A 17,473-nucleotide genomic window follows, 5' to 3' on the forward strand; every position below is an offset into this window, starting at 1 on the left:
GTTTTTTTTTATTTTGCTCAATGATTTCTTTGATAGACATTTCAAGTAAAATACGTTTTTGTTAAAAAAGAGAAAACATGTTTTTGGGTACAAGGACAGGTTCTCTCCTATATTTTCTTATTTTCAAGATTTTTTCCCCACAAAAAAACGACCAAGAATTTTCATCTTCTTATCCAAACACGTGTTGTGGTACTTAAAGGTATGAATCATGATAGATAACAAAAAAAAGTGAACGTGATAAAAAACTTATTGTATTATTTTTGTTCTCAGTTGGTAATTCATTTCCAGCTTGATGTCTCTATTTAGACCAATATTTATCAATTTTACAAATTGACAGATTAATCTGTCGGTCCCATGAGAACCCAGAAAAATAAAAACAAAATATTTGTAGACTAAGCAGGATAAATTAAAATTGATTAGTAATATATATCATAACATAAGTGATATTTGTGTAAATTGAATAAATTTAATCATTGTGTATTTATGTTGAAGCTGAGATAGTAGTAGCAGTATTGAGTAATATAGGAATAGATTCGTGAAAGAAAGAGAAGAGAAATAGTTGAACGGTGTTAAAATGACCGTACTTGTGCATAGTGGATGGACCACTAGTAGTGGATGAAAGGTGGAACAAGTTCAGAGCAATCTGGGAATAGCACATTCTAATGCTAATCTCTTAAAGCATTTTGAAAGGACTAGAATACAATACATCAATCAGAATCATTGGCTCACCCCTTGACTATAGGCAAAGGCATTCAAATAGTGTCAAGCTTAAGCAATCTCTCCCTAACTTTTTCTGTTTAGCTTTTTACTGATTTCACTTGCAAGGCATCATTAGATTAAATTAAATTAAATTTTATGAAAAGCATTTTTGTCTGCTTCTCCCCCATCCCACTTCACCTAAATGGAAATTGGAAATAGCTCACTCTCTTTTCTATGTCCAATTCTAGCCCACACACCCCACTACCAATTTTGTCTTTCTGGTTTCAACTTAGAACAATATTTCCGACAGAATACTGTAGGGTGTAGCAGTGTTTGTGTAGCCTAGCTACTTCTCTGACTCACTCATGCATCAACAATTCCATTTCGTTCTCAGCTCTTGATGTCCATGCATTTCCATGACTTTTTTCTATCCTTTCCCATAATTTACTCTATAAATTTCTCAGTTGGCAGAAAAGAAGGCTCAGTTCCTTTTTCCCCTCTCAGTTTGGAGAAGTGACACTCCTCAGATAGAGCATATAATTGATATACGTTCACTCAAAATCAGGTTAGATCATACTCAGATACCTGATCCTTTTTTTTAAGGCAAGTTTAATCCATGCTGCTGAAATTTGTATCTTCTATTTCTTGATGAAAATTCTACTTTGATTCACTTTCTTGAAAAAAGAGCAAAAGGGTGCTTCTTCAGGGTTGAACTAGTAACAATTTTAACTTATTCCAATTGAAAAATGAAAAGGTACCTTTGTAACTATTACCTTGTGATTAGCTAGCCCCAACCCCCCCCCCCCCACACACCAAAAAAAAGGGCATCATTCTGATGTCCACGGTAGTTAGTGACAGTAACTCATGATTAAAAAAGTAGTAGTATACTTGGCCATAATTATGTGTGCTTTGCTTTCAGAGAAAATTAGATTAGAACCTCTTTTGTGCAAAAGATGCGAATGAGTGACTTCAAAGCATTATCTCTTTCTTAAATTCTTTGATTAGAATCATAGTAATGACAGTGCAATTATTCTCTACAGATAGAAACAAAGTTGACGTTCCAACGCCACCTTTTTCTGCTCTCTGACCTCACCATCTTGCTTTTCCTTTGCGTTATTTATTCATGTATGGATTGTTTACAATTTTGTGTGAGTGAATAATTTTGTTGCTTGATCAGCTGTTTCCAGGATGGTGACTTGTTTCCCTGCAATTATGGATTATTGATCAACAAAGTTCAAATAACATCCGCCTTCACCACCTTGCTAGCATTCCAATGATTCTTGCTTCTCTTCTGAACTGACAAATTTGTCCCTGAATTTGTCCTGATGGCCAACATTCCACGTTTCTTTCACTCTTTCCAGTTCTTGGCAGTGCTGTTACTCAATTCCTTCTACTCTATTTTCCCGCCTTGTGTGTCACTAACTTTGGAAACCAAAGCGCTTCTTCAGTTCAAGAGCCATTTGAAGGACTCCTTCAATTCCTTGGATTCATGGAATGAATCAGACTCCCCATGTGGATTTTATGGAATTACATGTGATCCAGTTTCTGGGAGAGTCACAGAAATCTCACTAGAGAATAAGTCCCTCTCTGGTGACATTTTCCCATCACTCCCAGTTCTGCAGAGTCTGCAAGTTCTGTCACTGCCATTCAATTTACTTTCTGGAAAGCTTCCATCAGAAATAACCAGCTGCAGCAACCTCAGAGTGTTGAATTTAACTGGAAATAAGTTGGTTGGAGCAATCCCAGACCTGTCAGGGCTGAGAAACCTGCAGGTTCTAGACCTTTCAGCAAACTACTTTTCTGGAATCATCCCCAGCTGGTTGGGGAATCTTACTGGACTGGTTTCACTGGGTCTTGGGGAGAATGACTACAGTGAGGGTGAGATTCCAGAGACTATTGGAAATCTGAAGAACTTGACCTGGCTCTATCTTGGTGGTTCACATTTGATAGGAGAGATTCCAGAATCAATGTATGAAATGAAGGCATTGGAGACACTGGATATTTCAAGAAACAAGATCTCTGGCAAACTTTCTAGATCAATTTCCAAGTTAGAGAATATTTACAAGATTGAGCTCTTCTCTAATAATTTGACAGGAGAAGTTCCAGCTGAGCTTGCAAACCTCACTAATCTGAGGGAGATTGACATTTCTGCAAATAACATGTATGGTAGTTTGCCAGAGGAAATTGGTAATATGAAGAACTTGGTTGTTTTTCAACTATATGAAAACAGATTTTCTGGAGAACTTCCCGCAGGATTTGGGGATATGCAACATCTCATTGGGTTCTCAGCTTATAGAAACGCCTTCACTGGGATTATTCCAGAAAACTTTGGCCGGTTTTCGCCACTTGAAAGTATTGACATATCTGAGAATCAATTTTCAGGTGATTTCCCAAAGTTCTTGTGTGAAAACAGGAAGTTGAGATTTTTGCTTGCATTGCAAAACAATTTCTCTGGTACTTTTCCGGAGTCTTATGCTGCATGCAAATCTCTGAAGAGATTTAGGATCAGTAATAACCAGTTATCTGGGAAAATTCCAAATGAGGTTTGGGCACTTCCATTTGTACAAATAATTGATTTGGCTTATAATGATTTCACTGGCGTGGTACCTTCAGAAATTGGGTTATCTACTAGCTTAAGTCAGATAGTTTTGATGATGAACAGGTTTTCAGGTAAGCTCCCATCAGAGCTTGGTAAGCTAGTGAACTTGGAGAAGCTTTATTTTAGCAACAATAATTTCTCCGGTGAAATACCACCTGAAATTGGTTATCTGAAGCAGTTATCCTCTTTGCATCTAGAAGAGAATTCATTAACTGGATCAATTCCCACAGAACTGGGTCATTGTGCAAGGCTGGTGGACTTGAATCTTGCTTGGAATTCTCTATCTGGGAATATACCACAATCAGTGTCACTTATGAGTTCATTGAACTCTCTTAACATATCTGGAAACCAACTTACAGGTTCCATTCCAGATAATGTAGAGGCAATAAAGCTAAGCTCGGTGGATTTTTCGAAAAACCTGCTTTCTGGGAGAATTCCATCCAGCCTTTTCATTATTGGTGGAGACAAAGCTTTTGTTGGAAACAAGGGACTTTGTGTTGAGGAAAACCTAAAGCCTTCCATGAATTCAGATTTGAAGATTTGTGCCAATAATCACGGTCAGACAAGGGTCTTTGCTGATAAATTTGTCTTGCTCTTCTTCACTGCTTCTATTTTTGTTGTTATTTTAGTTGGGTTGCTGCTTTTGAGGTGTAGAAGCATCAAGCAGAGTGCCGGAAAAAACATGGAATGTCAGAAGGAAGCAACTCAAAAATGGAAACTTGCGTCTTTCCACCAAGTAGATATTGATGCCGATGAAATATGTAATCTGGATGAGGATAATTTAATAGGAAGTGGTGGTACGGGAAAGGTTTATCGAGTGGAGCTAAGAAAAAATGGAGCCATGGTGGCTGTCAAGCAACTAGGGAAAGTAGATGGTGTAAAGATTTTAGCTGCAGAGATGGAGATTTTGGGGAAAATTAGGCACAGAAATATACTTAAACTTTATGCTTGTCTACTTAAAGGAGGATCCAACCTGTTAGTGTTTGAGTACATGCCAAATGGTAATCTTTTTCAAGCTCTTCACAGACAAGTAAAGGATGGGAAGCCAAACTTGGATTGGAACCAGAGGTATAAAATTGCTCTGGGAGCTGCAAAAGGAATTGCCTATTTACACCATGACTATAATCCACCAATTATTCACAGAGATATAAAATCCAGCAATATTTTGCTTGATGAGGATTATGAGCCAAAAATTGCGGATTTTGGTATTGCAAGGTTTGCAGAAAAGTCTAATGACCAGTTGGGTTATAGCTGTCTAGTTGGCACACTTGGTTATATTGCTCCAGGTAAATTTGCCAATGCTTTTAACAGAAATTTCAGTATGCGGTTTATGTTTCAGAAGCATCGCATGTTTGACACTGTTAGCTTATTATTTATGAGTTATGAAATGTATCAGACTATCTGCTGTATACAATTTTTTTGTTGGTTATCTAGAATTTTTAATTTCTTTCTGAATTTACTTGAGGAATCAGGATGCTGCCCCCAGAGTGTACTGTGTACTTGTTATTAATGAATGGCTACATTACCAAGATTGGTTGATCAGTTGAATTTCTGTTATTGACATAATGCCAATGGAACAAAATAAATGTGTCAGTTCAAATCATATTTTGGCCCTTATGTCCCCGAGGTTAGCTGAACAAGTTATAGATCTGTTTCGAGTTAATTTTATTTTTGATAAACAAATGACATAGTCTAATAATTTGGTGAATAAAATGTGTTATAAGGTTTCTTTTTGTCTCTAAACAGATAATGTTAAATCTTGAGTTTCTTTATAGGACACAAGCTCTCTCTATGCACATTTGAATATGTAATAGCAAATGTTAATTTATACATTGCACTCCTGCATGCAGAACTTGCTTATGCCACTGACATCACTGAAAAGAGTGATGTTTATAGCTTTGGAGTGGTGCTATTAGAATTAGTGTCCGGCAGAGAACCCATTGAAGATGATTATGGAGAAGCAAAGGATATTGTTTACTGGGTTTTGACTCATCTCAATGACCGTGAAAGTGTTCTCACTATTCTTGATGATAGAGTGGCACCTGAATCTGTTGAATATATGATAAAAGTGTTGAAGATTGCTATTAAGTGTATCACTAAGCTTCCATCTTTGCGCCCCACTATGAGAGAGGTTGTCAAGATGCTCATTGATGCTGAACCTTGCACATTGAAATTTCCTGACAGCCGTCTTGAAGATGCGAAAGCTTTTCTCTAGTGCTCTTCTTTACAAAGCTAATGTATATACCCTTGCAAGCTCCCTTGAATTATATATAGTTTCTGTTTGAGAAACACTTTTTCAACCTTGTCGACATTTATATGATAATTATGCCTTCCTAAAGTGTTATCCAAGCTGGCAAGCTTTTTTCTTTCTCCTGTTTTATTGCTTTGCGTGTATGGGTATCTTGCTCTTTTTACTTTACCCCGTTTTTTTTTTACTTTATTTTTAAGGCCTATTTTTTATTCGAATTGCTTAAAAAACATGCACTCAATCGAGTTTCCCTTCATATTAGTTAGGCCGTACTACTTTTAAAAGTCGAATCTTTTGGTCCAAATATTTTAACCCACTTGGTACCGGTGGTTCTGAATGTTTCTCGAGTTGTTGGTGGAAGTTTTTGTGAAGAAAATTCTGTAACTTAGAAACTTCACATTTTTCTTTCCTTTTGTTTCTCATTTCTTCCACAAAAGCTGCACACCACATGAGAGGTTCCATTGTCACGTGAATTGTTAAAATAAATGAAAACGATATGAACAAACACTACGTCAAATGAAATCTGAAGTTCGAAGTTGAACAGTACATATATTTTGGTTTGTTGCAGATCTTATTCAAAAATTTCTAAATATGACTTTGTCTCGAGAAGAAAGAAATGAAACACTGACCTAATAGCAAGTAGTAGTAGTTACAAAAAAATAGAAAAAAAAAGGTACGATTCCGATTCATTACACACTGTTTTTTTTATTCCTTTCTGGGTTTTTCAGAATCAATTTATAATACACTGTTTGGTCCCTAGAAATTCAAAATAAAACAAAAATGGGACCGGGTTAGTAATTGACTCCTCTCTAGAATAAGATGTGACATGGAAATTAGTACTAACAAAAAATGGAGAAAGAAAAGTGGTATAATAATGTACAAAAGTTGACCGTTTCATAATCCAGGGAGCCGAATGGGAAGGCCTTAAGCGTAAGGAAATTTGGTGAACTAGTCAAAAGAAGCAGCAGTAGTGGACCTTGACAGTGTTGGTTGGGCCAAGCATGCATCTAATGCTCTTTCCAAGTTATTTACAACCTGAGACATAGTTGGTCTCTCTCTACCTTCTAGCCTAACGCAATCTACTGCCAAATAACCCACAAACGCCACGGCCTCTATCTCAAAGGGTGAGGGTGGTGGCATTCTTGGATCCAACACCCTATGAATTTCATCTTGAACAATGCGGGGTACCACAAAGTCCACCACATTTCTGGGCACCCCATTTTCGTTTTTATGGATGGCTTTGTGGCCAGAAAGAAGCTCTAGCAAAACAACGCCAAAGCTGTACACGTCAGTCTTGGGAGTCAAATGTTGAAGCCTATAGTATTCAGGATCCATGTAGCCAACGGTGCCAGCAGCAAGAAGTGAAAGGTGTGAATGATCATCTTCGGGATGAGGGCCCATCAGAGAGAGCCCAAAATCAGAGACTTTGGCCGTCCATCTGGCGTCCAATAATATGTTGGCAGATTTGATGTCACGGTGAATGATTGGTGGAGTGGCGTAGTTGTGTAGATACTCAATGCCTCTGGCAGCATCTAAAGCTACCTTTATGCGAAGTGGCCATGACATGAGAGCTGAACTTTGGAGCTTGTGAAGATGATCACTGAGGCTACCATTGTTCATGTACTCGTACACCAAAATGCGCTCTTTGGTGTCCTCATAGAAACCCAACAGCATGACCAGGTTCTTGTGGTGGAGTCTTGAAAGAGACTCAAGTTCGTTCACAAAGGCATTGTCTTTGTCTTGTTGGCCGCCCACAACTGCATAGGAGGTGGAGGAGACTTCAGCTCTCTTGATAGCAACCTCCTTCCCATCTTCGAGCGTGGCATGATACACTGAACCAAAGCTACCTATTCCAATTTTGTTCTCTTCTGAGAAATTGTTGGTGGCTTGAAGCAGCACTTGCAGAGAAAACTCCTCCAAAGAACTGCCATTTCCCATGCTGATTACATGGCTCAACCGCTTTTGAAGAACTCGAGCCGCAGCTTCAGCTTCTGGCTCGTCCAATGGCCCAGAGTCATGCACGCGGCTTCCTCGGTTTTTGCAGTTGCAGTGCCTGTAAAGGAAGAAAGCCAAGACGAGGAAGAAGATAATGCAACCCACGATTCCAACAACTAGAAATGCCACCATTTTGTTGCTCCAACCACTCTCTGATGCTTCTTTTTGGGGGGGGGGTGGTGGTGGTGGTGGTGATGATGACTGTGGTGGCTGCAATGGAGATTCAAACACGGGGGGACAAGGCTGGCAAATGATGGAAGGAGAGTCACAGAGTTTGGCAGAGTTTGACAAGGGTCCACAGCGACACTCATTCCTACAAGGTCCTGGGAAGACATTATCAAACACCTTCCTATTTGACTCAAACATTTCAGTACCCCAACAAAGCAAGGAATAGTTTGAAGACACAACTCCACAGAAAACACTTCGCTTTGCTACAATTGATTCAAAAAAGGTGTCTTGCAAACTCTGTGGCATGCTGAAGTTATTGGATCCCCAACAAGCAACTCTTCTATCAGAGCCAAGTGCACAACTTCTGTTCTCCCCCAACGCCAAGGAAACGAACCTCCCCTGTGGCTTCTCGCCCTCTACCTCTCCCCAACAATCCAAACTACCATAACGAGAGATGGCACAAGCATGCCTAAACCCAGCTGCAACTACCGAGTAATTTCCACCAGGCGTAGGCCCATGCCCAACAACTCTACTATTAGTGCCTATGCAAGTAACATCCCCCGTTTGTGATAACCCACACACGAAATTCTCTCCCACAGCAATGCTTAACATTGACATGTTCATGCTAGTGCTTGAATTGAAGCCATTCCATTGCCAACACTCTAGGCCAAGGCCGTTAGTTCTGTTTACAAGACCACAAACGTGAGAACTGCCAGCATCAATGTCTTGAATAACGGGTCCACGGTAGATACGCTTGTAGGGAACATTGGTGGCATTGGCAGAGAATCTCCAACAGCCCATGATGGAGCCAGAAGAAGATGGTGGCCTTAATGCACATAGAAACCCGTTGCCACCCACAATCTCCGAGTAGGAAATATTGGGGTTCAGTTGGAGTCCAATAGCCGGAGGGAAGCTAGTACAGTTGAGATTTGATTGTCCTTGTTGGTTTGAATGTTGCAAGACACAAATAAATGTTTGGGTGGAAGTCTCCGAAATGGAAACGGTTGAGAGTGCGTTTATGATTGAAAGACAAGAAAGGAAACACAAGGAGATGAAGAAGTGGCTGAGGCTAAGGAGAAAAGCCATGGGAAAGAGTAGCAGAACTCAATAATCTCATGGTGGGAGAAGTGATTAGAGAAGCGTGCTGAGATGAAAGGCCAAAAGCAAAAGCTAATATAATATAATAAACGCGGTTTCAGAACAGAGACAGTAACGCTGTTTGTTTGTTAGGACTAATGACCAGAGGCTAAGACCAAGTCTACATTTCCATCTACTCTGACTCGGACTTTGCTTTCTTCCAATAACATATTACTCGGTCGTTTCACTCGCCAAATTTAAAAAATAAAATGCAAAAGGAAACATCCATTTCAAAGTTCTATTCCACCTGTTTTATATTAGAAAATTCAATCAATAAAATTGAACATATTCGTCCAACTTCGCTCAATGCGTCGGTACCTCTGTTTTTCTCCACACTTTGTTGATCATAAGGTCAGTTTCATCGCAGGGCATTGCCTTTGTTATGTATTAATCTATTATAACATTTTCATAAAATATTTCTCTGTGTTGATTGTCATAATCATAAGGATAAGATGTCTACGCACACCTCGTTAACACATAACAAAGGGCTAAGTAAAGTAATGGTAATGAATAATGATAAAAATCATTCAAATTGCATTTGCTATTTGGTATTTAAACTAATTTTTTTTCTGAATTGGGGTTTATATTAATCAATTTGATTAGAAATAAATCATTTCAGCACATGAATAATTATAAAAATATTTTCTTGTTTTTTATTCCGTTTCTCATTTTTAAATATATAAGGTTGTGAAAGAAATAAAGTTTATCATTTTTTAAAAATTGGGATAGAAAGAGGTTGTGTAAAGAGAAGCAGCATGAAGCTCCAAAATTGTTGCTATAGGGATTTGATCATTCGCGTGGAGTAGAAGAAGTATGCATGAATCAATCTCTCACATCACATGCCTCATTCCCACCATCCCGATTAGAGATTAAAGATGAAATTATGAATGAAAAGACTCGAAATGAATCAATTAGCCCATTCTGGCATGCAATAAACAAAAACATTGATTCTTAAGAATATGGACACTACAGTATCTCAACAGGTTCGAATTTTATTTCAAGTTCTCCTAAAAAGCTATGACGTGGAATATAAGCAAGTTAAAGTTGTCATCACAATACAGTAAGAAGAAATAGTTGCATGAAAATATTTATTATCATCAAATTTTTTTATCTTATGCACTAAGTGCATTAGTTAAAGAAATAAATAAATAATTACTGAAAAATATGAAAGGAGAAAAATCATTTAAAATTTAACATTTTAATAGTTGAAAGCATAGAAAATGCATATTTAATGTCCTTTATTAATCTATTCACTTGATACATAGGATAGAAAAATAAAATCACGTTTGGCAAATACTAATTTGCTACGGCCTACAACATGTTTCTGCTGATTTGGTGGGTTCTGATTCATTATTTGACCCGCGATCTATACGAAGCTGTTATTTAGTTCCACAGATTTAGCACGTACGAACAACTAACATCGCTGACCTTTCAACTTCGATTGCCCAAACTTGTAGGAGAGTCAACAAAGCTAACATTAGTACAGAGCAGAGACTAGTGATGAGAGGATTATTAAATGGATTTGTTAAGAAGACACAGAACTATTCAATAAGCAAATGTTGATTATATGGAGAGAACTACAACAGGTTCCTGAAAGTCAAAGATTCATCAACAATACAATCCATATAGATCCATTCTCCAACTTAAATTGTTAAAGTGGGTGGAAAATAACATTTTAGTAAGTTTTCAACGTAAAAATGCTTAACCACTCTGAGTGACCACATCCTTCAAACGATTTAAAACGATAGAGAGTACTATTTGTGAACGAAGAAGAGTCCGAAGCCTGAAAATAAGAGTTTAGGCCAAATGGATATTTTATAGGGAAATTATACAAGGTCAGTTGAGTGTGCACCTACGGTTATCAATTATTCTTAAATAACATTTACGTTTTTAAATTTATTTACATTTATTTCTAGAGATAAAAATGCACTGAAAAAAAATACGATATTTCTAGAAAAAATATATATGAAAACTTTTATTAGACAATTATTGTAATTTTATATTATAGCTATGCAATTGTTATTAGTTTCTTTAATAAATATATGGATTAAAACAAGGACATTTTAAGATCTTTATGAACGAAGAGTTGTACAAATTACCCCAATATTCTCTTCAGTAATATTCGTAGTTAGTAGGTTACAGCATCTCTATAAGTAAATAAATTTTAATGCACATTAGTGTTTAATGTTATATTTATTAAATAGAGCATATAATTGATTTAATAAAAAAATGATACATTAATAAATATTATATTCATTAATTATTATATATTTTCTTAAACAAATGACTTTTTGTATTAGAAAAATTATTATTAAACAAAATAATAACATATAAATTTGATACCTTCAAATATATACTAAAATGTGTATTAAAAAGGTTTATTAATTTTAAAATAATTTTTATAAATTTATTTTAAATTAAATAATATAATAAATAGAAAATGATAAATATACATATAACAATTTATATCATCCTATTAGTATATAATGTTATATTAATTAAGGAGAAGAATCTTCTCACACTGGTATAAATCTAAAAACTCTTATACTCAATTTGAGCTTTTCATTTAACTTGTATTTAACGGCCAATGAAATAATAAATTATAACTCATTAAATGTAAATTAAATAAAAGACTCATATGAGTGTAAAAGTTTTTAGACTTACAAAAGATTATCATGTCCCATTAATTAAATATAATATATGATTAGGTTAAAAAAATATTATATTAAATACCAACATTACAATTAAATATTATATTCATTAATTAAAATATATTTATCATACGAATACCATTTGTATTAAAATATATTGATGGTGTAAAAAGACTTTATACTATACTTCAATTATAGACTCATAATTAAAAATTATTAACTTTTATAATTTTTTAAACTAAATTAAGAAATATTTTTCATTTTCTTAAGTATTAAATTAAGTTCAAACAAACATGAACCGAACTAACCTGACCAATAAAGAGGTTGCCTTTGAAATTTTTGGTAAGACAATAAAAAAACTATTAGGTCTCAGACCAAAACAAAAACTTTAGTTCCCAAACAAAAAGAAAAGGCACTAATGACTATAAATATCTAAGCAAAATCTAAATTACTACTCTTTATAAGTGATACAATATAATTTGAGCAAATGGCTTCTACACATTATTGATAGAAAAATATTGATAAATAAAAAGGAGAAAATTATTGTAACATGAATAAAAAAATTTATAACAAATGATTTCTATATATAACGTGAACAAATGATTAACTATTACATCATATATGTAAATTTTCAACAACAAATACGAATGATGTGATAAAAATATTAATTTATACTCTTGTTATAAATGACATTGTTGATGAGATTTATAATTATATTAGTAGTATAAATAGTATATGTTACTTGTATCTTATCAAGGATATAATCACATGATGCATGATTAAAAGGGATATTGTTGATAAAGTTATTTTATTATTATTATTAAACATATTAAAATGAACTAGGGATCATAAGAAAAAAGATAAAATAAGAAATGACCATCTATACAAGAATATTAGAGTAGTACTTATAGAGAAAAATATAATAAAAATTTGTTTAAAAGAATTTGATAACATGCAAAGAAGGCTAAAGACATAAGTGAGAAAAGTGAATAGTATGATTTTTAATACAATAAAGAAGGAATAGAGAGAATTAAAAGAATCTTGAAAAAAATTATTAAAAAATATATTGATTAATGATTAAATTTCAAATTTAGTCTTAGCAAAAAAAAATCTCAAATTTAGTCATTAATACTATTAGCAACAGATATATTAGTTCCAAAGATTTTAAAATTAATATATTAGTTTGACTTTTGTTTCTATCAATCACTTTAGTCCTTCAAGTCATATATTTGTAATACAATAAGAAAATATTGGCATGTCACATTAAATGACATGTATGATTAATTGTATGACAAAAATGATATCATATATGATGTGATATATATTTTTATTTCATGACTTCTATGTTATTCTTATTCCTCTTAACTTTAACTCTGTCCTTAATAAAGCACTGTGTTTACTAGTTCTTTGTTGTTATGTATTTAACCGTTATACCTAATTGTAAATGCTAAAAGATTTTAATTTGTCATTGCTGCCTTCAACCCACTAGAAACCACTACTACTCTTTGAAATTTTAAAAATGGAAGGGGAAAAAAAAACCTAGAAAGAAGAGAGAGAGTCAAATGAGATTGTAGTTGCAAAAGATGTTGTTGGTTTTGGGTGGGCAAAAGAAGAAAAAGATTAAGGTGAACAACAATGATAGTTTTTGATAAAGTAATTATCAACAATAGTAGTGTTAAAAAAGAATGAAGAAGAAGAATGATTGATAGATAGATATTTTTTAATAAATTTTGGAAGAAATTAATTTTATAAGGGTATTATGGTAATTTTTGACAATAATAATATTAAAAAATGAATAAAGAAGAAAAATAGTGGGTAGATAAAAGATTTTAAGAATTAAAATGTTTACCAATAACAATTTCAAGGACTAAAATAAAATAAATATATATATTACTATGATGTTTTTTTTTCTACCAATTAATCATATATGTTGATGACATGTTAACATTGTATTATTATGTATTGATAACATATAGTTCAAAGAACTAAAGTCATCAACAAAGTCAAGGATTGGCATGGAGATTTTAAAATATCAAAAATTAAAATATCTAATACTATTAATCTCATGGACTAAATTGAAGGTTTAATCGATAAATGATATTTTAAAAATTTTAGTTTTTGACTAAACACAGTGACATTGAATAATGTATTTAATTTACCTTACCTAATAAGATAAAACTTGATTATTACATACATAATAATAAATATAAAAACATTAAAATATAATTTATAGCGAAGAGTTTAACAAAAAAAAAATTCATTATGCTATAATTATACTTAAAAGTAGATAATTTGTATTGTTGATTTTAATGAAAACACACATTGATAATAAAAATATTATTTCAAACAAATCATTTCTAAAAAATTATAATTTAATAGAAATTTAATTCCTTTACACATTTTTATATTTTATATTATATTTTTTATATATTTACACAAACCTGGGTAACGTAAGGGTTTTATACCCCGTTTTACTATCAATCTTCAATTCCACGACACTGATACAACACCAAAGTAAGTTGTACTATCAAGAACACAATAGATTCTTTTCTATTTTCTTTTGGTAGATCAAATTCATGATTTTCAGTCATCAATAAATAATACAGAAAATGGTACTTGGTATAGAACGCACAACGTACCAACCAAGCAATAACAGGAACCAACCAACCAACAACAGATAGTTCACTAAATCCTCCATTTACAAGCCAGCCAGCCAGCCATTACATGAAAACGAATTTAAAGTAATAATTTTGTCGTAAAATGAACTTACAAAATATATTGCGCACTTCACTATCACAGGTCCCCATGCATGGTCCAAACCAATTACTGCATTGCTTTCCAAAAGGGATATAAAGCCGTCAATTTCAACGGATCAATCTTCACGATAATATAGCTTTAAATCCATTACCTCTAGCAGGGAACCATGCTAGATCAAGATGCCAAAACATGGTCTTCTATGCAGCCACAGATCCTGAAGCAGCCTTCCTTTGCTCCAAAAGACTCGTCAGTGCACCATCAATTTGAGCAAATACTTCCTCCTTAGAGACATTTCCATTAATCTGAAGACAACAAAGGCACGTTAGCTGGGGTTTACCCAAATATATATGACCAGAACCTGCTCAACTTTATCTTTCCTGTATATTAGCTTTTGCATCAGTCGTATCTTATTGAAAACTAAATATACCGCCAGATAGCAGCCACTAATAACACTAGAAGCAACACAACATTAAAGCTTGAAGCAGTTAAGCAACAAACATCTATTGCCCATTTAATTATTGTTTAGTTCAAATTCACAAAAGACCATTTAGTGTGGATATCAATGCTTTATACTGTGGTGGCACTGGCAAGGATTATTCACTCTAAATTGGTAGCTTATTATATTAGTACATACATGCATGCATGATAAATTGGTAATTGCATTATTTAAGATGTCCACTCCACAGACGTTTGTTGGAGGGAGAGAGAGACTATAAAGCATACCTTAACAGTTATATCTTTATACATGGACAGAACTGCCTCCACATTTTGATGATGGGTGTTTAATCGCAACTTCACCTAAGTCAAAAGCAAACAATAATGGAAAAGAACTTTCAATGGCACTTAATTATAAGCCTGTGTGCGTGTATTCTGCATTTTCTGACAAAAGAAGTGAGATATTTATGGAAACAATGGACTAGAGAAACATATAGGGATATATCCATGCCTTTTCTTCAGTATCATCAAAACGTTGCGTAAGCCTAGCTGCAATTTCTTTTGTCTCAGGAGGAGAATACTTCAAGTGATATATCTTGCCAGTAACAGGATCTAATCTGCGTCCAACTACTCTCTCCAAAAGAATATCTTCAGAAACCTGCACATTATAACAAGAGCTACTATGACTTTTTTGCATATGAAGACTAATGGTTTCTGGTGTTTATAGCAGCAGAACATAAGTCTCATTGGGTATGTACGATGGCATTAGAATCCAAGCTCCAACTGCTTTGACAATGATTCAATGATAATTGATAAAAATACAAGAAATGTTGACCTCAAGAAGAACAAAAATATCAGGTTGAAAACCAAATTGGTGAAGTGCAGTAGCCTGCGACAAGCTCCTGGGATATCCGTCCAATAGCCAACCATTCTCTATAGAATCAGGCTTCAAGAGGCGCTCCTTCACCATCTATAGTACAAAAATGAGGAGGTAAAAAAGGATAGGAACAAAATGATTTGAAGAGAAATGATCCGTTCTTGCTTACCATGACAACAATTTCATCAGGGACCAACTGTCCCATCTCCATATACTGTTTGGCTCGCTTTCCATTTTCACTTCCGGTGGCAATTTCTGCTCTGAGTAAATCTCCAGCGGCAACGTGCACCAAACCGTACTGCATATATGAATTGAATGAGAATGAATGTGTTTATGAAAAGGAAAAGTAGAAGTAGCAGCAGTAACCTTGTTGGTGATGAGGTGGCATTGGGTTCCTTTGCCAGAAGCAGGAGCTCCAGAAATCATAACATGGAGACCCTCCTTTGACTCCGCCGCCTTCAAAATCTGTAATTATAAATCAATTTTCGTTTCCTAACAGATAAATGGAAATTGAAGAGTGGAATGGAAGATACCAGAGAGTGGGTATGGGAATGGAGGGCGTTTGGAGCAGTGAGAGGGGATCGAAAGTCACCGCAAAAGAAACGACAAGGGCGTTGCCGTTTTGGAGTAACTGAAAGAGAGGATCCATGGCCACGCGCCTTAGTCTTATTAGTTGGAGTGGGGATCCAAATTGATGCCGCTGCCGTATTCAAAGTGATGCTGCTGCAACCCATTTTGCTCCCTCACTCACTCACACCCTTTCCATTACTACTAATTTACTGCTTCTACAGTTCTCCTTGCTTATCATCAAACACTTCCTCCCTTCTCCCCAATTCATGCCCATTTCACTTATCACCCCATCGCACAATAATTATAATTTTTCAAATACATTTCACACAATATATTTACTTCATTTATATTTCTAAACAATATTGTCAATGGTTATTTTTAACTTTAATGAATAGATGGATTAAATATTTTAATTAAAACTTGAAAAATAAGATATTAAATAGTAATTTTTTTAAAAAGAGAAATTATGGAATTTTATTAATGTTATTCCTTTTTTTCTCTACTTAACATTATTTATTATGATTTAATCCACATTGATTGTCTTAAGTTGAAATTTTTCAAAATTCAAATAGATTTTACAAATACGTAAAATATGAAATTTAAATAGCATTTTACTAATTGGTATTTATATTTTCTATTTTTAATCAATGTGTCAATAATAAAGAGTATATTTTTAAAATTGGTTTGAAATTAACTCATGTTAATATATCTTAGCTTTAAATTTTTGAATAATTATAAAAAAGAAAAAACATAAAAAAATAAAGATATTAATGAGAAAAACTAAAGTAACAAAATGATATTATAATTTATAATAAATAGAAAATAACATGTTACAATTCTATTGAAACTTTTGAATATTACAATTTATAAGAAATAGAGTAAACGAAGAAGATTTATTGATGATAATAATAATCATGAATATAAGCAATGTGATTCTCGCATACTGTGGGCTACACTTTGCAATCTAAACAAAGGGGAAGAAGGGATGGGTGAAGGTGGGTAGTGGACTAGTGGGGAAAGAGAAGAATAGAAAATTTATTTGTAAATATATAAAATATATTCAAAAATTTATTTATGAATATTAACTTTAATATTAAAAATTAAATAAAACTGATTTTTTATTTAATATTTTAAGAATTAAATCACAACAGAAAATTTTATAATATTTATAAGAAGCAATCAGATATTTAAGCTTAATTTTAATTATACTTTTAAATGTTATTACTTTATTTTTATTCATTATCTTTAAGCAAGAGTTTAATTTTAATATATTAATATACATAGACACTAATAAATATGTCTCCGTATTGCATGAGTTTGTTTTATTTTTATTAAAT

The 17,473-nt window shown here is 33.8% G+C and overlaps 3 protein-coding genes across 6 annotated transcripts; 1 reads left to right on the plus strand and 2 right to left on the minus strand.

Annotated features, from left to right (window-relative positions):
* The first annotated feature begins 508 nt into the window (after nucleotides 1-508).
* On the plus strand, nucleotides 509-5,799 carry LOC113864657 (receptor protein-tyrosine kinase CEPR2). Of its 4 annotated transcripts, XM_027498632.1 has the most exons (4): nucleotides 636-772; nucleotides 1,164-1,264; nucleotides 1,877-4,584; nucleotides 5,149-5,799. In XM_027498632.1, the coding sequence occupies exons 3-4, from the start codon at nucleotides 2,025-2,027 to the stop codon at nucleotides 5,511-5,513; spliced, it is 2,925 nt and encodes a 974-aa protein (XP_027354433.1). In that variant the 5' UTR covers nucleotides 636-772; nucleotides 1,164-1,264; nucleotides 1,877-2,024; the 3' UTR covers nucleotides 5,514-5,799. The 4 variants fall into 4 exon arrangements, with proteins under 4 accessions (XP_027354431.1, XP_027354433.1, XP_027354432.1 ...); XM_027498630.1 differs by having other exon boundaries at nucleotides 509-1,264; nucleotides 1,887-4,584; XM_027498631.1 differs by lacking the exon at nucleotides 636-772 and having other exon boundaries at nucleotides 814-1,302; nucleotides 1,887-4,584.
* A 272-nt stretch (nucleotides 5,800-6,071) lies between these two features.
* LOC113865738 (serine/threonine-protein kinase-like protein CCR4) lies at nucleotides 6,072-9,343 on the minus strand. Its single transcript, XM_027500466.1, has one exon. It carries the CDS (start codon nucleotides 8,793-8,795, stop codon nucleotides 6,495-6,497), a length of 2,301 nt encoding a protein of 766 aa, XP_027356267.1. The 5' UTR covers nucleotides 8,796-9,343; the 3' UTR covers nucleotides 6,072-6,494.
* Nucleotides 9,344-14,021: 4,678 nt separating this feature from the next.
* Nucleotides 14,022-16,423, minus strand: LOC113865486 (adenylate kinase, chloroplastic). The gene is made up of 7 exons (XM_027500075.1): nucleotides 16,100-16,423; nucleotides 15,933-16,031; nucleotides 15,736-15,864; nucleotides 15,525-15,659; nucleotides 15,201-15,347; nucleotides 14,978-15,052; nucleotides 14,022-14,556 (listed from the first exon to the last, which is right to left on the minus strand). Exons 1-7 carry the CDS (start codon nucleotides 16,298-16,300, stop codon nucleotides 14,452-14,454), a joined length of 891 nt encoding a protein of 296 aa, XP_027355876.1. The 5' UTR covers nucleotides 16,301-16,423; the 3' UTR covers nucleotides 14,022-14,451.
* Nucleotides 16,424-17,473: the final 1,050 nt, after the last annotated feature.

The sequence above is a fragment of the Abrus precatorius genome, unplaced genomic scaffold (genome assembly GCF_003935025.1).
Source record: "Abrus precatorius isolate BTA unplaced genomic scaffold, Abrus_2018 Scaffold4, whole genome shotgun sequence".
Classification (NCBI taxonomy): Eukaryota; Viridiplantae; Streptophyta; class Magnoliopsida; order Fabales; family Fabaceae; genus Abrus; species Abrus precatorius.

Bases quoted from the DNA above. Each gene is read 5' to 3' on its own strand.
- LOC113865486 (XM_027500075.1), bottom strand. From the start codon at position 16,300: ATGGGTTGCAGCAGCATCACTTTGAATACGGCAGCGGCATCAATTTGG. The intron at 15,865-15,932 runs GTTACTGCTGCT...TCATATATGCAG, and splicing joins GCCACCTCATCACCAACAAG to TACGGTTTGGTGCACGTTGC. The intron at 15,348-15,524 runs GTCAACATTTCT...TATAATGTGCAG, and splicing joins ATATTTTTGTTCTTCTTGAG to GTTTCTGAAGATATTCTTTT.
- LOC113864657 (XM_027498630.1), top strand. From the start codon at position 2,025: ATGGCCAACATTCCACGTTTCTTTCACTCTTTCCAGTTCTTGGCAGTG. The intron at 4,585-5,148 runs GTAAATTTGCCA...TCCTGCATGCAG, and splicing joins ACTTGGTTATATTGCTCCAG to AACTTGCTTATGCCACTGAC.
- LOC113865738 (XM_027500466.1), bottom strand. From the start codon at position 8,795: ATGGCTTTTCTCCTTAGCCTCAGCCACTTCTTCATCTCCTTGTGTTTC.